Source organism: Tenrec ecaudatus, chromosome 11 (genome assembly GCF_050624435.1).
Source record: "Tenrec ecaudatus isolate mTenEca1 chromosome 11, mTenEca1.hap1, whole genome shotgun sequence".
Lineage (NCBI taxonomy): Eukaryota > Metazoa > Chordata > Mammalia > Afrosoricida > Tenrecidae > Tenrec > Tenrec ecaudatus.
Genome location: NC_134540.1, coordinates 5,010,693 through 5,031,853, shown reverse-complemented (window position 1 = coordinate 5,031,853; position 21,161 = coordinate 5,010,693). Strand labels below are relative to the sequence as shown.

The window sequence follows — 21,161 nt, the reverse complement described above, 5'->3', positions numbered from 1 at the left end:
TTCACCCACACTCCACATGGAAAGTCCCCATCCACCAGCCAGTCGTGAAGATAGCCGCTCTGGGAGCCCTCCCCCCAACCCCCATCTCCCAACCTGATCAACGGATGCTTTGCCAGCCTGTGCTGACAGATAACAGGCTACGGGGAAGAGGGGTGGTAGGCACATGTTACCCTCCCAAATCTGAACCAAATGTCAACTGTGCTGAGAGGTTGGGAAACCAAGCTATAAATTAAAACCAACAGTCACCTCACAGATGGTGCCACCAAAGCCAACAGCAGCAGTGACACAGCCATCTTTATGGAGAAAAAGCCACACCACATCCCCTTCCCCAGAGCTGCCTGGGCCCCTGCAGATGGCGGGGCCAGGGAAGGGGCCACCACACACAGGGCCAGACTTTCAATGGGAAGCAGCCCCTCAGCCACAATGCTGTCTGCTCAACTGTCAGCTGGCGGCCAGCAGTGTCACCTGGACACCCTCACAGGTTGGCAACACCTGTCACCACCACCTCCACCAGGAACTGCACCGATGCCATCGAGACTGTCCCGAGGGACTCCTCCAGGCCCCTGCCCCTTCGAGGTCCATCCATGGGGGTCCAGGGGGAACGCGAAGTAATGAAAGACCCTAATTTGGAAGCCAGTGCTTTCTGCTGCTCCAAAACTAGAGACAGCCCATCTTCCAATACAAATCAGTCCTCTACAAATTCAAATCAATCAGCCAATCAATCAACAACTAGAAAAAGAACCCTCACCGCTACTGAGCTGATCACAGGGACCCTCTAAGACAGGCTAGCATTGCCTGTGGGTTTCCCAGACTGTAACTCTTTACCAGAGCAGAGCGCCCATCGTTCTTCAGAGGAGCAGCTGGTGGTTTCAAACTGCTGACCTTGTGGTTAGCAGCCCCAGGTGCAGTAATCACTGCACCACCAACGCTCCTTATAACATACACGGCACATGTTTATAACAATACGCCATGCCTCCTCAATCAATAAACAGACATTTCAACAAATTTCCCCCTCTCAAAACACGAATCCTCAAGTAAAGATTTACTAGATGTCATTAAACTGTTAGTCCTCGGCAAAATTTGAAGCATGAAGGCAGTTTTTTTTTACCTTGATTCTTTTATTTTTATTTTTTTTTATAGATCAAAGTATATTTATTTGTACATTAGTCTTCAAACATTTGGGGGGGGGATGTTTCATTGTCTTTTTTTATATCTTTTTTTTAACAATTTATTGGGGCTCAGACAATTCTTATCACAGTTCATACATATACATACACCAATTGTATAAAGCACATCTGTACAGTCTTTGCCCTAATCATTTTTTTCTCCTCTTTTCTTTTTTTTACATTTTATTAGGGACTCATACAACTCTTATCACCATCCATACATATACATACATCAATTGTATAAAGCACATCCATACATTCCCTGCCCCAATCATTCTCAAGGCATTTGCTCTCCACTTAAGCCCCTTGCATCAGGTCCTCTTTTTTTTTTTCCCCAATGAAGGCAGTTTTTAAGATTAAAATAGGTAAGGGGGAAAAAGAAAAATATGGCCAATTTTTGGTTATATGTATTTTACCACCTTAAAATTTTAAAAGAAAGAACTCAGGCTTTCGTGAAAGTTACCCAAAAACCTAATTCTAAAGATTGATTCTGGATGTCACCCGGAGTCCTAGCTCTTAAACAAAGGCTCTGATGAGGATGGTGAGCCTGTCACATTAGGCTAGAAGGGACTCACTACCATTCCGTGCAGAAAACAAGCATTTGAGGGGACATTACATCGTGCTCCATAGAAAATGTACCGTGATAAACACAAAAGCAGTACGTTTGTGAAAGAAAGGGGGGGGGGGAAATCAAGAGGGAGAACTTGTCCATCTGTGATCTCCCATCTCTCCAGAGTGCGTCTCAGGAATTACACAATAACCACAATGCATCATGAGGGGTGCCAAACAGCTGCGAAGAAGCAACCACACAATCCAGCTCTTCAGACCACTTCCCTGCTCTATTTCCTAAGGGAACCTTGATGGCATAGCAGGTTATTCATTGGGCCGCTAACCTCAAGGTCAGCAGTTCAAAACCACGAGTCACTTTGAGGCAGAACGACGATGGGGCTTTTCCGGTTACAGTCTCGGAAACCCACAGGGGAGGCTCTGCCCTGAGCTGTGGGGTGGCTATGAGTCAGCAGTGAGACCTACTTAGTGTTTCCTGATGTCTCTGGTAAACGAGACACCCACTGGAAGAAAGATGGGGGTCCTCTCCTTACCCCACTTTCTCTTGGTGAAATAGGCATCAGGATTGGGGTCATTGAAGTGCCGGCTCATCATGGTCTCGCCCCCGGCGTGGAAGTCGTAGGCAAAAACAAGCGCTGAAAGAGAGCACCTGTGCTCAGTATTGCCTGCCGGCAGCCCACAACCATGCCCGGCTCCCCGATAACCCTCCGCCCCCCGCCCCCAGGAGGAGCGTCACTCACAGGGCTCAGCAAAGGCCTTCGTGGTGAAAACCTCCCGCAGGCTCACGATGTTCGAGTGCTGGATCTTCTTCCACATGTCCACCAACAGCATGCACTTGGTGTTCACGAGCCGGAAACCTGCCCGAGAGAAATGCCCTACTATTACTGGGGGCTGTGGAGGTAGCCACCCCTGGGCAACCCCAACAGGATGGCAGAGCGCCCCGGCCCTGGGGGCACCCTCACCATGGATCCTCCGAAGGCAATAGGGCAGGTCATCCTTGCTGTTGACGGCTTTGTAGCAAGATGTCATGTACCCAAAGTTACTTGACTTCTGGATCCGGTTGGGCGGTGGCAGTGGTTCCAGAGGGAACAGGCTGTGGTAGCTGTCAACTTCCGAAGGGACGGCTAGAGAAACGCACGGGAAGCAGCTTTCAGCTCACACCTCACAGCGCTGAGACAGCAAATCGCCACACACTTCTACACACACACACCCACACCCACCCCCGGCACAAGGGCATCTACACTCGCAATGACTCCCAGAGGCTGCGTGTGAGGAGCAGGAGGAGTGAGCGTCACACACCAGCATGTTTTCCTCAAGACCCTGAGCTTCTGGGCTGGCGCCTCGAGGTCGCCTGTCTCAAGGACGCTCACGGGGGTGGGTGTGTTTCCCTTTACAGATTTTACGTGTGCCCAGCTCACACTGCCACCGCGTCAAAGCTGGCTGAGTTTTAAGATGTGTGAGTGTTTGTTCCCGTAGAGCCACGAGATCAGGCTCCACGAAAATCCAAGGAGCAGACACGCGTGCATGGTGTGCGCCTGCCTCTGAACAAGGCACTTTCTGAAGCCCCCTCGTCGTGGGCCGCCTGGATCAGACATCTTACAAGGTCACGTGCCGGCGCAGCAAGTGCAACTGGAGGAATTCACCCCAAGGAGAGAGCAAGATTCGTTGCATCACTGATCGGGACAGACTGGAGGGCGAAGGCCTCCACACAAAGCAGCAGCCGGTGGCAGTGGCACCATGGTTTTGAGAGGGCGTGATGCCTGGGTAGTCGCTGCTGATGCACTGTGAGACACCTCCCCCCACCCCGCCCCGGCCACAAACAGTGCAGCCCAAATCCAATGCTAGGGCTTTTTACAGCAGGACTGCAGGGCAGAACCCCACTGCCATCGAGCTGATCCTGAACCATGGCTACCCTACGTCAGAATTCTGAGCCCCAGTGTTTCCAGGAGCAGCCGGCCTCATCTTACTTCCTCCGAGCGGCTAGTGGATTTGAACCTTCGACCCAACATCTGTTGCAACAATAGCACTAGAGACCTAAGAGAATCACGTTCTTGCAATTGTATTGCAGAATAAGTGACCACTGGTCTTAAAGGTCCTGGTGGCGCAATAGTTAAGCGCCTAGCCCCTAACTAGAAGGTTAGTGGTTCGAACCCACCATCTGTCCCGAGGGGGCAAGGTATGTCGGGCTGCTGCCGTAACAACAAAGACCTGCGAGACTTAATGGGGCAGCTCTGTCCTGCCACCTCGAGCCACTGAGTTACAACTGACTCGGTGGCTGTTTGTGTTTGCTTCTTCTGGTCTCTGGGTCACGGGAATGAAACAGGCACCGATGAGGGGGCTTCAAAACCTGTGCGGGGAATATGTCCCCGTGCACTTTCTGAAACCCCTCAGGATACGCCATCTTCAACGCTCGAATTTCCAGCACTGCCTCATCTACAATCACATCCCCGGCAGGCAGCATCTCCACTCTGTGTCTTCCAATTTCTTCTTCTCTTTCCCACCCCCACCTTTTGGGATGGCTGGGCTCTCACACGGCAAGATTGAATAACTCCGGCATGTATCTCCCAACCTGGATGCTCCACAGACCGGTCCCTCCAGTTGCACCTAAACCTGAGCCGGCACTCCCTGGGGCTGGGGCTCAAGACCGCGCCTCGGCAGGCACCGTCGGAATCAAGTCTTGCTGAGGTGCCCCTGTTTAAAGTTGCTGTGTGGTGGCTCTGCCATGGCTCAAGCCCAGCGGCTACTCCAGGGCGGTGGCAATGCGTCGGAACCCACTTGATGGCAGTGGGTTGGGTTGGGTTGGGAAGCCCTAGTTGCAATTCTATATTCCAAGAACCTGTATCAGCTCACAGGGAAGGCCATCCCTGCACAGTTCCTGTCCTAAAAACACCGTGACAGGCACCAGCACTTGGAGGACGCTGGGTGTCCGGGGTTGCCTTGGGGTTCTTCCAGGGAAGATTTCAAACAGATGAGCTCATGAAACAGGAATCTAGGTCAGGAGTGGCCTGCCCACATGGCCATGGTCACAGCCGCAGCCTTTAGAGCAGTGGTTCTCAAACTTCCTAACGCCACGTCCCTTTCAGACAGTTCACGTTGTGGTGACCTCCAACCATAAAATTATTTTCATTGCTACTTCATCACTGTGATTTTGCTACTGTTATGAATCTGGCGACCCCTGGGAAAGGGTCATTTCTTTCTCTCTCTCTCTCTCTCTCTCTCTCTCTCTCTCTCTCTCTCTCTCTCACACACACACACACACACACACACACACAGGTCGTGACCCACAGGTTGAGAACCGCTGCTCTAGAGGAAGGAGGCTGCTCTCTTTACCTGGCATGTCGGCTTGGTCCATCTGTGCCATGGTGATCAAGTGTCTGTGGATCAGCTCCTGCGAGGACACAAGCACAGCAGGGGTGAATACACAGCCTCTGGGCGGCCGGGCGCCTACAGTCCCCACAGCAGGTGAAGCACGGGCACCAGAAGTGGTGCAGGGCCATGTCCAAACCATGAGGCAGCCTTTCTAGTGATGGGCACCCGTCTACAGCCGGCCTTAGCTATGGTGCCTGGCTGCAGTGAGGAAGGCGGGGCTGGGGGGACGGGATGGGCTCTGGCATCACCCAGAGCACAGACTAGCTTTTCGTTAAAAACGCCAGGTCGGGGCACCACCCAGTTGAGGCTGGTTCCTGAGAGACACACTCTCGCCACCGAGAAGCGGAATGTGGACTTTTTAGGGGGAAGAATGCTTAACTGTTTGCAAGCTGATTTCATAGAAGCTGTTTTGTGAAGCCACATTAAGTGCCGTGAGAGTGGGGTCCACGTTCCCACAGCCAACTGAGAGCCGGGGCCATTGAGAGTCGCCATGACTATGCTTCAACGCTGCGTCTATGCTTCAAGGAGCCCTTCCAGTCCCAGAGATGTGAAGTCTAAAAACGGGGCACCCACCTAAAATTGGCATTCCGTGTCCTCTCTCCCGGAAGGGGGCGTCAAAGAGCATGGGAAAATTCCACTCTCTTGCTTCATTTTTTTTTCATCATATTTCCGTTTTTACACACTCTTTGACGCTACCTTGCTACCCTGATCTAGGAACGCAGGCCTGGGCCCAGAGGCTCTCGGGGTGCCCACAGGCCCTGCCCAGAGCTCTGCCCTCGCTCAGGCCGGCTCGCCCCAATGCACAGCAGACGTCAGTGCGCCCCTAGGAAGTCTGAGAGCATACCTGCCGGAGTTCATCAGCCATGAAGAAGGAAGGTGCGTTTGCTTTGGGCTGCATATAAGCAACATGAGGTGCGGCTGGAGGGTAAATATGATAGTTTGGATATACCTAAAAAGGTAGGGAGGGGGAGATGCCATGACCAAAGCTTCTCGGTCGACAAGCGTTACCATTGCTGATACGCGTTCTCTCGAGCCGGGACACCGGCCAGGCCTGCACCACGGCCGGGACGGCACCGCGCTCGAGGCGCCACCAGACGACAGCACGTCCTTCCACAAGGAATCCCAGGCGCGCCAACGGTCTTTTGTGTTTTTTGTTTTGTTTTTTTTAAACTCTAGGGAAAAGACAACATCTCTTCAAACACGGCAAACACACGGGTTTCGACGAGAAGGGAAAGCAGCTCTTTGGGAGAAATAGCTCACCCGCAGCTTGGAGGCATTTTTAACAGTAACGGGCAAAGAGGAAGAGAGCGGTTATTATTAAGGGTGTTTGGGGAAACTTCAGAAAACGAGAGAAACATCTCTGGGTGCCCAAATAAACACTCTCCTGATGGGCTGGTTAGTGGCCAATCTAGAGTAAAGCCTCCCCCCAAACCTCAGTCACTGCCAGCCAGTCGACGCGGACTCACCGTGACCCCTTAGGGCAGGGTAGGACTGCCCTGTGGGTTTCTGTGACTGAATTCACTGTCAGAGCAGGAAGCCCCGCCTTTCTCCCTCCGAGGGAATGGTGGTTTCAGACTGCTGGCCTTCCACATGGCAGCACAATGAGTAACCACTACCCATCAGGGCTCCAACTGCACCCCAAGTGTCAACACTTGCTACAAGCACTTGAAAAATACCCAAGTTAGGCGGGCCAGCTCACTCTGGAGCCAGCAGAAGGTGCCGTGGCAGAGTGCTCTTCCGACAAAGGACCATAGTGCCCCCCAAGTCAGTGCCCAGCTTCGCACCCCTCATCCTGCCACTTGTCCACGCCCCTCCCCCACCTGTCCCATCCTCTTCTCCCTCCCTCACCCACTCTTCCCTGCACTGGCCCAGGAAGACCAAAACCAAAGCCCCTTCCAGAGCACCTCTCCCACATCACTTGCCATCGGTCTGCATTTTCAAACCTGACACACTGCCCCTGCCTCCCGCCTCTCACTCTCAAACCGAGCCCAGGTGAAGGCTGCCGCTCAAGTCGTCACTGTGCTCTGGACGCCAGCCACGAAGTGGCCCGGCAGGACCCAGGTCTGCTTTCAGCTCCACCTGCACGGAGGGAACATCCTGTGCCCCTGCTCTCTTCTTGCACCAGATGGCAGAGTCTGGCCTACCTGTCACAGGGCGACCATGGCACACCTGTAACAGTGGCCAGACAAGTAAAATTGCTTTAAAGGATGCTACACTGAAGCCCAACAGAGGGACCGGAGATTGTATTGTGACTAAAGCTCTTCCAAATAAACTAAACCAAAGTATAAAAGTCAATTCACTCAGGAAATGAAATCTGTCCTCTCTATCCGTACCGTGAAATGAAGGGTTGACATACTTCACTATAAAACCACGTAAGCAGCACAAGGAAAACACTGCTGGGATTCCTAGGAGGAGGTGTCTCAAAGCTTGTGGGAAGTGGAATGAGAAGATCACGGGACTCCCCATACACTTCCTGAGCGCCCCCACCCCCTCGGCTCATGCAGCCAAGAATGCAGGGCAGCGCGTGTGCAGCCTGTCTGTGAGCGGTGCCAGTCTTCTGCCCAGAGGGGCAGCCGGGTTGTGGGGCGCTCCGAGAGCTTTCCGTGGCAATTGCGGCCCTTCAGGAATATTTGCAGTGTCTCCTCCAAGGGGTTGGGCAGTGCTCCTCCTCAAGACAGGGGAGACGGGCGCACGCACACCACGGTCGCGCAGGCACAAAACCAGGGCAGAGCTGAGAGGGAGACGGGGCGAGAGCCTCTGCTCGGGACCCTCAGACCCAAGGTTCGGTTTAAATAAGGGGTGGGGTGAAAGATGAACCTCTCTTCCTCCTGGAAGAGCAGCATCTGCTGCCTGAACACAGCCTCGTCTGTGAGGCTTGCGCACAGGGAGGTCCTCCCAGCTCCCACATCCTTCCGTGTGGCCGTCACCTGCTTCCTGCCTGTCTGCAGTGCTAAAGTGAGCCTGGCAGGGCCCAGGGATCAGAACCTGGGGTGCTGCCCTCGTGGGCATGCGCTTCCTCTCTCAGGGATTTTGGAGCAGATTTTGATCCTTCATTTTGCCCTCGCCCTCCCCAGCTCTCGCCTCGCCCACAATCCAGTGTCCCTGTGACAGAGCAATGACCCACTGTCTTCTCCACGGCCAAGGCTCCATTAAATCACTTCATCAGTGTGCTATCAAAGCTAATGATAAGACCTAACCTTATCTCCACACCCCAACCTTGTACGCAAGATCACACCCTCTCTATATATACACTGATGTCAGGACAGGGCAGGTCCAGCTCACAGAGCCTGCGGTGGCCAACAGGTAAGAGATTCCACCCAGCACTAACCCAAAGCAGGAGGGGAGCCCCATCTCGGATGAGCCAGCAGCTGTGCCTAGCACAGGATGGGGTCCTGCAGCAGCAGCAACATGTGGCTCCAGATAGCGGAGAGAGACTGGGCAGCTTACACAGGTAAAGAACTGGCATGGTGGCTTTTCCATAGTGACCACACCAGCAGCCAGGAGGCGCCCGGCCCTTGAGGAGGGCAAGGGGCCAGTGGTCAGGGAGCTCCCACCGCCATGCGAGGCGACGTACCATTCCAGTGACGGGTGCTGGAGTTGTGTCCGTGTAGAAGTACGTTGTCCCCCCGACAGTTTCCTTTTGGATCACCTGGCCGGAAGGCGGCGTCTGAGGAACGGGGTTGTTGACAGGCGTGGAGGCACTAGAAGGCACCATGTAACTGGCGGGGTTGGGAGTGTGGCTCCTTCTTCTGGGAGCAGGAGAGGTGTGAGGAGTGATCTTGGGGGAATGCAGCGGGGACGAGCCAGCCGACAGGGACATACCTGCAGCAGAAGACGGGAGAGGGGCTTCGTGGGCCACCACTGCTCTAGAGCAAAGGGCTGGAAGGGGCAGGTGTGTTAGAGAGCGTGCACACCAGGTGAAGGCGCGGGTCAGGATGATGCTTTTTCAAGAGCAGCAGACGCGTGTCCACATCAGTTCCTGAGGGTCCCGGAAGCGCAGGCGCCTGCAGATCAGGGTTCACCTCAGACACTTCCACGGTCACAGCAGTCTGAGAAACCAAGGCAAAGGGCAGTGGCCAGGGCAGCATCTCCAGCAGGGAAAAACTCCATGCCTTCGTAAAGCAGCGTTTACGCGCGTGGTCATCAGTACTGACGGTCCACTCCCCGAAGAGGCCACACAGTACACGAAATTCAATCCACCCAATGAAGACAGACTCCCTTTCTCTCAACCAAATGCAAGTCACAGGATTATTGGGGAAGAAAAACAAGTAAAGACAGCGCCTGTGTGAAAAGCATGGTGGCAGGGAGGGGACTGGTGACTCGGACGGGCGTCCTCTGGAGGGAAGCAGAGGTTCCAGCAGAGAGAAGGCTGAGAACGGAAGTGGCACCCAACCCTCCTCTGGGCAGCCTGGGTGCCTTCTGAGCAGCCGGGACAGAGTCACTCATGAGCTCCGGAACGGGGACGTACAGGAGGCGGGTGGCATCACGCCGCAGGCTTTGTGATGTAGAGGACTTCTAAACACTCAGGGCAAAGTGGAACAGCAAGCCCAGGGCTCCGGGAAGCACCCTCCTCCCTGCCCTGGAGGGGCACGGTCAATAGCACAGGCAGGGCGCACGGCTAAGTCTCTGTGCACAGTGCCCCGCCGTAGTCACACGGACCAGGAACCCCACACGTGACTTACACGTGTCCATGGGGAAACAAACGCCAAAGACCTACAGCCCTCTGAGACACCTACATCAAGCAGCTCTCTCACTAACAATGGCCAAGCCTGATCTTCCTTTCTGTACACTGCTCCTGACCTCAGCTTTGAGCGAACGCGCCACTCATGCTCAATATGCAGGGTAACCTAGACAGCAAGGGTCGGGAAAGGGAAATACTCTCCAATGGCTGAGCATGCAATGCCTGTGGGGAAAGGGTTTTCCTAAAAGTAGTCTTGACATCTTTCCCAAGTCACACATGACGAATGAATGGGTGCGTTTCCTCGAGGGGGACGGGGAGAACAGCAGGGGTTCGTTGTGTGCGCACCTGGGGGGCTAAGAATTGAAACTCACTGACGGTGGCAAACCCCCTACCACCAGCAACAAAACCAGATGCCAGTGCTAAGCCCTGTGTGCCAGACCTTGAGGCAGCTGCACCCTACCCATGGGGAGAAAGAACTCTTGAATTCCAAGTGATTTCTCTCACTGACTAAAACAGGTTCTCAAGCAACGGCCTCAAAACTCAGAATCAAGTGTGACTGACTCCAAATTCTGTGTCTTGGCCGAGAAGCCCCGCGGTTGCCTGATCCCTGGGGCTCCTGAGGCTTCTGAGTGGCATGCGTGTATTCCGGGAGGAGAGACAGAACCCCACCACCAGAGCGAGTGAGGCACACAGGGCACTCTCTAGTGCTGACCAGCTGTAACACATTCACGAAAGCGACCTGGTGTCGGGGAAGAAGGGAGTCGCATAGTAGGACACGTTGAAAGCAATCGACTTTCTTGACAGAGTTTCTCATCTTGTGGAGTTGTTATAAAACTGCAGCATTAAAGTGTTTTATGTGCAGGTATTAGAGCTGAGTTGGGCTCAAAAAACCAAAAAAAGCCCAGTTACTTTAAACTCGGTCCGAATAAACATGTGTAACTCACATAAACATCACCACCCATAAGGGTGGCAAGACACTAAACAGATAGTTAAAAATTAAATTCTCAAACACCAAATGCAGTCCTCTTATGTGCCACCTGCATATCTGATGAGTGTGTTATCAAGAACTGAGTAAATCCCACAGTTACACATTGGACTAACCCCAAGGTCAGCAGTTCAAAACTGCCAGCTGTTCCACAGGGGGAAAAACAGGGCTTTCTACTCCTGTGAAGACATACAGTCTCAGGAACTCACGGGGCAGTCCTACCCTGTCCTACAGGGTCACTATGGGTCGGAACAGACTCCACAGCTGGAGTCTAGAGGGTTACTTTTATGCCCACAGCTAAGCAGCCCACTGGCACAGTGGGGTGCACAAGATGAGCAGTCTGAGCCGGCAGTTGCTCTGAGAGAGAAAGATGTGGCATTCTGCTCCTTCGTGTCCTGGGGAAACCCCAAGGGGCAGTTGTACTCGGTCCTGCAGGGTCAATGTGAGTGGGAACTGAGGCAACAGCAGTGGGGATTTTGGTTGGGTATCCCCCTAGCTGGCTTAGAGAGAAGTATTCTGTACTTAGTTCTTGAGAAAACATTCACTGGGTGCATCCCACACTATAAACAGTAACAAAAAGTAGGTTCCTGTTACAGACAGGTCACTAGAAATAAAGGCACTGAATCAATACGCACAGATTCTGCTAACAAGTGTGTGTGGCAGTGATGGTGGGGGGTTGTCTTTCTTCAAAGTTAAGAACTGAGTTGAAAGTGACAGTTTCCAATTCACTTAGTTAATACTTCACCACTGAAACTTTGGCTTAAAAAGACTCCAAAGGAGCTTGAGAGATCCTTTGAATACAACAGAAGGTTTTCACAGCACAGTGACACAGACAGTATGCTGCTGTTGCTGCGTCTGCCATGGTGGGATGCCTGTGTGTCGATTCTCACTCACAGCGAGGAACAGAACCGCCAGCCTTGTAGCTAGCAGCCCAACACCTAGCCCACAGCGCCACCAGGGCTCCTCAAAGCTTGTGATCTCCCTGTCACTGAATCCATCTGACTCACAGTGACCCTATGGGACAAGGCAGAACGGCGTCTGAGTTTCCAAGACTGTTGACTCATTACAGGAGTAGAATGCCTTGTCTTTCTCCTGTGGAGCAGCTGGTGGTTTTGAACCAATAACCTTGAGGTAAGCAGTCCACCTTACAACCATTACTCCATCCATACATGATGCTAGAAGTATTCCTGCCTAATATGGAGTGTTACTTCCCTTCACTGTAATTATTCTTGTAAGACTTCTATCTTTCCATATGGGTGGGGGTGGCAGGAAAGGGCCTATATGTGCCTTGTAAGTCCCTGATATTTATTAATACACAAGTATCAAACACTTACATAAATGCAGTCACAGGCAGAAGACCCAGTCTGGAAATGCGCACGGGAAAAATCAGCTGAGTTAGAAACTGTGCACCACTGCCTGCAGTTTCCCGTCCATGAGGCACAGGTGACACCTCGGCCCACCCCCCACCCCCCCTGCGATGGGCTTCTTACTGGGGGAGTGGGCACAGAGGGGCATGGAAGGCAGGCCCAGTAAATGAATTGTTTTGGCATATCTGAGAAGCGCTGTGAGAAGTACTGGATTCAAACCTAAGCAAGGAATGCACCAGAGGCGTGCCTAAGGGAGGCGGGGAGGGGAGGGGAGGGGCGGAGAGATGAGAGAGAGACAGACAGACACACACTCACTACAGGCTCAGTGAAGAAGGCAAACAGGTTGATGTTTGGGGGGTGAGGGGGGAAAGATGATGAGATTCCACAGTTGGCAAGTGAACAAAAAGATGCTTACAAGCAACGGAAGGCCTTTCCATCGTTAGTTATGGTATTAATATACACATGCCGACCCAGCAGGCTTCCTAAATACCACCAACCCGTCAGGGCCATTGTGGTTCTGGACACTGTCAGCCTCCACTTGCATGGGGGGGAGCTCCCTGAGGCTGCCAACACCTATAAGTGCCGGAGAAAACTCAAGAGCCTCTGCCTTTAAAGCACAGCTGAAGACGCAACAAACCCAAGAGTCAGAAGCTAAGGCAGAATGTAAAGTCAAGAGGTTATGCTGTGGGAGGATTGGGGGATCAGAATCTCTCCACTAAACCAAGACTCCCTGGGGGGTCCCAAATGCCCTTAGACACAGAGAGGAAGATGGCCAAGAGCAGTGTGGTTCTCAACCTAACGCCGCGACCCTTTCATACAGATCATGTGGTGGGGACCCCCAACCATAACATTATTTTTGTTGCTACTTCATTACTGCAATTTTGCTACTGTTATGAATTGTCATGTAAATATCTGATATGCAGAATGTGTTTTCATTGTTATAAATTGAACATAATTAAAGCAGTGATTAATCGCAAAACAATAATTATATATTTATTGTGAAATATTTATGTGCTTTCCAATTGTCTTAGGTGACCTCTGTGAAAGGGTCACTCGACCCCCAAAGGGGTCACAACCCACAGGTTGAGAACTGCTGGCCTAGAGCCTGTAGTGGGGAGAAAGAAATGGAGCTGCGGCACGTGTGGGGTCAGGTCAGCTCTCAGACACACAAAGGCACTGTGTCCAAGGGCAGATGGATGGAGGAAGGATGGGTCTGGTCAGTGTGTTTAGAGAGATGGACACTCAGGCCTGCATGGGAACATGGAAACTGTCATGGGACCCCTGTGGCTGGAGGGAGCCCACGAGGAGGAAACCACCAACCTTGTGGTTAGCACACTAGTGCTTGGACCACTGCACCACCAGGGTTCGGGGACAACCCAGTGTCAGCATGACCAGACCCAAGCACATCTCTAAGAGCACTTCCTGAAGGGGGTGAGCAAGGCACTGCAGTCAGTGAGCTGCAGCGGTATGGATGGATGGACGTGGATGGGAAACCCCCTGCTGTCCGTCAGCCTTCACCCAAGGCACGGGGAAAACAGAGAAGGAAGGCCTAGAGTTCTGGCAGCAGAAGAAATAAAAAATAAATCCTTTCGATCCACTATATGAAACCACAACAAGCCAGGATGAAAAAGTCTTCAAAAAGGGAAAAATTCTCTTTACAAAAAGATCGCAGGAACACTAGGCAGTGCAGCGAAGCAAGGTGCTCAGAGGAGGAGCGGAAACGGTCACCCTGGAGGCCTGTGTACAGTTCTGAACGAGGCGTGGTAAGGGCAGCCACTCCGTCACCGTAGCACAAGAACCAAGAGAAAACTGCTCTGAGAACAGGCCCAGGGTCTAGAGATGCGGGCAGACCTGAGTGAGCAGTGAGGGGCAGTGGTTACAGCAGCAGTGCTCCCGAGACGGTGTGAAGCCACCCAGCAAGCACAGCGGGGGACAAGGGGCAAGGACCATGAGCGGGCAGGGCCTGAGCCATGTTCACACACCTTCACCTCTGGACTCTTCCCCTGCAGACAGGGGAGGCGCCCAGCGGTAAACACCTCGGTATGACCAGTTCGAGAAAGAAACGCAGTTCCTGACAAGGAAGCAGCGCCTCCGGCAGAGTCCTGGTTGGAGTGGTTACTGGTGGGAGAAAGGCCCTGCAGAGTCACAGGCTCAGAAACACACAGGGCAGTTCTGCGCTCTCCCAGAGGGCACCGACTCAATGGCAGTGAGTCAGTTGGGTTGGGTTTGAACCAGCCCCTCCAGAAGCCCCGGGGAGGCTTCCAGAAAGCATGTAGACTGCTAACAGGAAGGTCGGGGAAAGATGGAGCTGTCTGCTCTGGCAGATTGACAAAGCCTGATAAACTCCCGATATGGGATCAAACTGACAACAGAACTCAGAGAAACACACGGGGGTGGGGGGGGGCACAGGTGGGGGAACATGACTTTTGTCACTGAAGAGGATGAGAACAGCGGCACATCTCAAAGCACGTCATCATTGTCCTGAAACCATGCACGTGGACACTGTCCAGGTGTGCACGCGTAAGGAAGAGACCTGGCTTCACAAGTCTGCCAAGGCGACCATGCTGCTGCTGCCGCCACACCCACAGGCCTCCTCCCTGCTGCGACGCTGTCGCCGCCTGGCCTCACCTCACTGCCTCCTCTGTCCCATCCTCACGGTCCCCAGGCCCCTCTACCACCGCCACCTGCCAAGGAGGACTTCCTCGGTAAGCATGCCGAAAACTCCTCTCACCCTTACAGCTCTGTCTTCTTGTTTCTCCTTTAGCTTTCTTCTTTTTGTCATTTGGTTTCAGGGGAAGGACGGTACCTGGATCCCCTCGGAATCTGCAGCCACCTCCCAGTCTCTCCCACAGATGCTGGAATACAACAGGTGTGCCCATGAAGACCGTGTCTCCTGTAGCCCCAACAGCTGCTCTCAGGAAGGCCAGGCCCGGTGGTTGTCACTGTGGGGTGCACCTGAGCTCTCTGAGGCAGCAGGGAGCGGGGGAGAAAAGGCTCACGTGTAACACACTCATGTGTACATGTGTTATAAAGAAAAGCTGGTGGTCACAGGACTACGTCAAGGCACAGAAAGTCAGAGAGAGATTTTTAAAATCAATTGGGAAACCCCCCTTAGGCACAGACCACTGGCTGGAAGAACATCCCGACAAAACTGAGTCAAAATTCTCTCCCACTGTTTCTAAGTCAACGCAGCCGGGGTGGACAGGCGTAGGGGGTGAAGCCCAAGCGTCAGTTAACTGCCATGTAGCGACTGCAGCCCAGAGCATGGTGTAGATCGGAAATGAAGAGACAGGGCTCACACTCAGCACGTGCACTGGAACTGAGGGCAAGCAGAGGCATGTCCCAGGGGAAAACGATACTGAGGAACTGGTATGTAACATCCTGTTCAGGAATGATCCCAACACCGCACGACGACCACAGACAGAATTCTTACACTCATTATCGCATCACAAAAACCCCACTGACCCCTATCCACACGTTGGTAGCCGATGGCTGACCTATAGGTTGGGGCTTCTGTCCCACCCACCAGCCCCACAGAAGACAGGCTTCCAGGTCAGATGACAAGGATTAGCAGGGAGGCTTTCTGAAAGAAAAAAAAAAATGTTCTCCCAAACCCAAAATTCACTGCCATCAAGTCGACTGCAACTGACAGCGACCCTAAAGGACAGGGGAGAGTGGCACCGGGGTTTACAGGATGGTAACTCTTTATGGGAGCAGAAAGCCTCGACTTTCTCCCCCAAAGCAGCTGGCAGGTCCAAGTCAGCAGCCCAGCGCACAACCAAGAGGCGACCAGGCTCCTGGTTGAAGAATGCTAGCACTGTGCAATCACAAGCGTGTTTACTTTTTTAAATTTGCTTATTAAGAGAGACGGTGTCTCTCCCCACAAGACTACTCTTACACGGATAGAGAGTCAGATGGCATCGTAGAGGCCAGGACCATGATCCGTCCTGGATGACAGTTTGGATCACTCTTCTGTCCAACTTGAAGACAACAGCAAGAATTCTTGCAGATCTTGCTTTGGAGTAAAAGTAGCAACATAAACATGCATGACTTGGTTCTTTTAAGCTCACGTCACTTGGGAACACTGGGCCATTACTTTAGAGGCATGGAGAAACCTGGTGGCAGTGTGTATTAAGCACCGGGCTGCTAACCTCAAGGCCAGCAGCTCAAACCCACCAGCCACTGAGGGAGAGAGGTGGGGCCGTCTGCCACCACCAAGACCACAGCCTCAGAAGCCCTGCGGGACAGTGGCAATGGGTTTGGCCTTGAGAGACACAGTGGGGTGAGAAGAGGAAGCGTTACACGTGGACCCAAAGCTGTGCCCGAGACGAGGTTCAGATGCCGCACGCACGCGGGCGCGGGTGTCCTCAATGTGCTCTGACCTTGGGAGAGACTGCACCAAACCAAGCAGCCCCCGTCAAAAAGCACAACAGAGCTAGGAGGCAAACGCGGCACTCGCGCTGCGCTGGTCCTTCTCTCCCCCCTCAGTCATCTCACTGTTCAATCCAACGCAGCTCTGCCGACAGTTACCACCACGGTCTAGACGTGGGCTGAGGAGGGCCATGCTCAGGGTCACCACAGTCAGGCAATGAAGAAGCGAAGCCCAGATGTGCATGGGCGCTCTGTCCAAGGCCTGGCCTTCCAAGTTGGGCCTTGGTCACCTTCCAGGCCTCGTCTCTATAACAAAGGACACGTGACCAAATCAACCCCAGTGTGGCCACGCTAACCCCGTGTCTGTTCTTTTAAATCATGCTTTCATCAAGTAGTTACAGTAAAAGTGCACCCACTATGCCCGGGGTCCCAAACCACAAGCTCGGTGTGTTGGCCCAGCCTCGGCCAGCTTTAGCCTGACTGACATAGCAGGGGGGACCCCAAGTCCGTGGAAAGGCAGAATCCTAAAGATACTGGATCCACGCTTCCATAAACTTTTTGAAGGCCCCACAGTTGAAGGCCATTAAGACTCAGCCTTGAAACGGCTGAGAAGTCTCATGACCTGTGTGTCAGTGTTTGCTGATTTCTTCTGTGCCTTTACACTTTGAACAGACTGTCCAGGAAAAGAAAGGAAGCAAGGTCTGGGAAAAACAGGTGGTTTAATTTTCTCAAGGATGTGTGGCTGAGTTGCTATGTGTATCAAATGTGCTTGCTTAACAATGAGATAATTAACCCCGGGTTGTTTCTGCATGGATGTAAGGAGTGTGTAGAATAAATTCAGGTGCTTCAGTCCATCGGAGTGTTGCCCTCCCGATACTTTCTGTCTCTCTTTTTTTCCTTAATCCTCACTCCCCCTTTCAGGACTGTTCGACTTGTCGGCTGGCTCTGACACCCCACCCCCTGCATTCACTCTAGCAATCACCCCACACAGTTTTAAAAAGGCTACAGGAAAGAGAACCCAAGTGCCCGTGGGAATTTTATTATGGTCTAGAACATTCGGGTACGGGGTTTTTCTTTACAAAACAGCCATAGAAATAAGGCATTCTCATGATCCTCATTTCTTCTAAGATTTATACCAAAAATACTCGTCCCTTCTGAGGTAAAAGTTATAAGCAAAAAAACACGTACCGCGTTATACTTAAGCCAGAGACCAATTATTCAATGGTCGAATAAAACATTCCTCCATCAAAATAACCCCATTTTAGTCTCAACACTTCAAGCCAGCAGATGCATGCAGGCTACCGTGGTGGGCGGAGATGAGGGTGAGCGGAGCGGAGTGGCGGCCGCCCTGGGGAGGGAGGCCATCGTGTACGTTCAGGAGAGGCTGCAGTCCCACGCTGGCCCCGCAGGTCGCATACCTTCTAGCTGGCAATGAGGGCTACGCTAGAAAGAATTGTTCCCGAAAGTTCAGTGGCAATATGGAAACAGATCCATTTTAAGAAACCTGGCGCTAAATGCCATAGCAGACTCCTAGGCAGCCCCACACGACCTGAGGAACTGAAGTCGCCGCACAATGCCCCTCACCGAGCCGCAGCCACCTGCAGTGCCACCAGTCGGCTTCAGGAACGGCAGCAGTTGCCTTCAAGTCTGGGGCTGACTCAGACGGGAGCTTGCTCCCTCCCTAGAGGAACCCACCACAAGAATCAGAGCAGCTGCCGTCTATGTGTTCTCGCAACACCCCTGTGGAAAGGACAACTTATTGGGACGAAAACTACCTATTGCTGCTCACCTTTCTTTCAACCACAGCAGTCACCAGTGAACCGAAGGCCTCGGCAGGCTAGAGGCAGGTTGGGCTGAGCCAACACTCAGCTGGCCAGAAAGATGCAGAGCTAACTTCAAGTCGGCAAGACGAGCGCACACAGGCCAGACGGCTTCTCACCGAGTTAGACATGCAATGCAGGGACGGAAAGCGACGTCAAGGGCCAATGCTGCCGCTTTACGCTGACAAGCTGCGGTGCTGGTGTGCATGCATGCACGCGTGGGTGAACCACCACCGAGGAGGCATCTGAATTTGTGGAGTAGCTTCGCTGGACACCACATAAAATAACACGAGTGAAGTGTTAGGTAATTTCCGAAGTGCAACGTCCTCCCAGTCACTCACCAGAGCAGATGCTGAGTCAAAGGGAAAAGCAAGAGGTTCTGTTTCGAGACGCGGCCCCTGGCCCACCCTGCCTACTCATTCCCGCCTGTGAACTCCATGGCAGGCCTCCAGGAAACAGGGGCACCTTTGGGCTGCCCGAGTTAGGGGGTCGGTGCGCTTTACTGGGAACAATACATTTTTCATGAGAAAGGGGGACAAAGAGCTCAGATGTCTTTCAGAACACTGAAGTGTCATTCTGTCCCGCCACGTGAAGGTTATTTTAAGATTTTTTAAAAATGAAACACACACTTTAATCCAAGACCTGCCTCCAAAAGAGAATCAGGATCAACAAACCTTTGCCTTTTCTCGGATGTCTTACTGCAAGCAGGCGTCCAAGTGCGGAATGCGGCCTAACCCTAACCCTCCCCTTCCCCCGTGAAATCGTGCCACACCCAGCGTGCTGGAGCTGGCTGGTAGAAGACACACTACTTGGCTGCAGAGAGCCACCTGGCTCGTGGTCCTTCCCCGTGTCAAGGTGTCTCACCCATATAGGTAAGCAAAGCTTCATGGCCACGCTACCCTGAGTGACAGAGTGCCTGTGCTGGCTTTGAATGCACACACAAAGGGAAGCAACCCCCAGGTCAGCTGCTCGAGCAGTCCGTTAGGGCTCAGAGCCTCGGGGTTTGCAGATGGACACCCGCAGGTGCTGGCTCTGTCTGCCAAGCCTTGGCAGAAGCCCCAGGAAACCTGTCCCAAGTCCCAAGGGGCAGCACAGTCTCATCTCAGTAGTTTCCCAAAGGGGCCGACCTGCACGGTGACCAGTGGAGCTCAAGCCAATGGAAGCACCAGGATCCACAGTGGTTGGGGGCTGCACCTTGGACCTGAGCCACCATCGACTCAGACTCAAAGCTGGTTCTGCCTCCTGGAATCCCCTCCCCTGGTATTTTGCCAGAACAAAGGTCATGCAAAACTCTATGGGTTGTTTTTTTTACAATGTATACTGTTTGGTTGTTGTTTTGGGTTTGTTTGTTTGTTTAATACCTTACTAATTCATTTTCTCATTCTTTTTTAACTGGAGTTTTCAGGAGAAATAAGCCAAAAGTCAAAGGCACCCATTATATGTAACAGATGGCCATGCAAAAACTAAGCCCACTGCCACTGAGTCAAGGCCGACTCATAGTGACCCTCTGACAAGGGTAGAACTGTCCCTATTAAGTGGCCGAGACGCTCTTTACAGGAAAAGACAGCACTTCTTTCTCCTGTGGAACAGCTAGTCGTTCCTAACTCAGGGCCTGTGCTTAGCAGAAACAACAAAATAGCCACTGAGATAATTTTCTGTACTCTGGTTCCAATGAGAAATCTCAGGTGCCAGGGGCTACAACCCTCCCCCTCCCCCCCCCCCCCATGCTCTGCCAGAACACACTCTCCTGCTAAAGGGGCCTCGAGGTCAGCAGTTTCCAATCTGCACCCAGGCCCACCTCAGACTCCCCAAATGGCACTTGGGGGCGGGAATCTGCACATAAGTATGTCTACCATGTGGGCACTCATTTTAACAGCCAGCCCACAGTGTCTCCGCAGACCTCGACTGAGGCCTCTCCCCCGTCAGTCAGGTGCACCCACATGCCTGGTTGAGTAGCCAAAAGCAGCCAGGTGTCCTGGTGGTCAGCGGATGGAAGGCACCAGCAGGTGCTGCACTGCTTGTTCTACAGGAGAGACGCAGTCGGCTTCCACACAGATGTCAGCCCTGGGACCTCACAGGCCAGGTCTAACCTGTCCAACAGGGCACAAGCTATCAGAATCGCTAATGAAGCATCTTTATTTCCATCCACAGTCTCAGAGTTATCAAACAGATGAGAGCGTCATGCATTTGCGCAAAATAAGACGGGCCTTCTACTCTACTAGAGCTGGTCTTGGGAAACCCCACGGGCAGTTCCACTCCACTCCGTGACCGGTGTTTGCTTCCAGGAATCCTGGCGGTATGACTACTAAGTCCTCGGCTGAAAATCCAAACGTCAACGGGTTGAACCCAGCCAGTGGCTCGGAGAGAGGAGAGGAAAGGCCAGGGTGTCTGTCCCACCCACAGGACCACTGTGCTGAGGACAGGCTCAGGACACACCACAGCCTCCATGGAGCTGCTTGAAGCCACTGTTCTAAGCTCGGATTAAGCTTGGGTTTCACTGGCTCAAAAGGTAGCCTGGGGCAGAACAGGCCATTAAGGCTAACATTCCTGGTGCCTTCTTTCCCAGCACACCCCGCTGTGTCTCTGCCCCCACGTCCCAGCAAACCAACCCTGCCCACCTGACCCCATGCCCATGAGGCTAGATGACTGGCGCTTCTGTGTGCACACAAACCCAATCATCACCTAGCCCCAGCCCACCCCTCAAGAAAGAAACCCTGCTAAGCCGCACTCTGGGACCCTACGGCAAGGACACGGGTGCCGGTTTTGAGAGGGGTGCCAAGTGCACTTCGACACGTGGGAGGGAAGTCTATGTGGCATTCTACAATACCTGCCCCA

General features: G+C 53.0%; 1 protein-coding gene across 3 annotated transcripts in view; it reads right to left on the bottom strand.

The window, feature by feature from the left end:
• Positions 1 to 21,161, bottom strand: part of PAN3 (poly(A) specific ribonuclease subunit PAN3) — a 101,700-nt gene that overhangs the window by 15,976 nt on the left and 64,563 nt on the right. For all 3 annotated transcript variants that reach the window (XM_075562801.1, XM_075562802.1, XM_075562803.1), the window contains 6 exons: positions 8,677 to 8,924; positions 5,947 to 6,051; positions 5,064 to 5,121; positions 2,696 to 2,857; positions 2,474 to 2,590; positions 2,267 to 2,368 (listed from right to left, as the gene is read on the bottom strand). In XM_075562801.1, the coding sequence (XP_075418916.1) occupies positions 2,267 to 2,368; positions 2,474 to 2,590; positions 2,696 to 2,857; positions 5,064 to 5,121; positions 5,947 to 6,051; positions 8,677 to 8,924 (792 nt within the window). The remainder of the gene's footprint in view (positions 1 to 2,266; positions 2,369 to 2,473; positions 2,591 to 2,695; positions 2,858 to 5,063; positions 5,122 to 5,946; positions 6,052 to 8,676; positions 8,925 to 21,161) is intronic.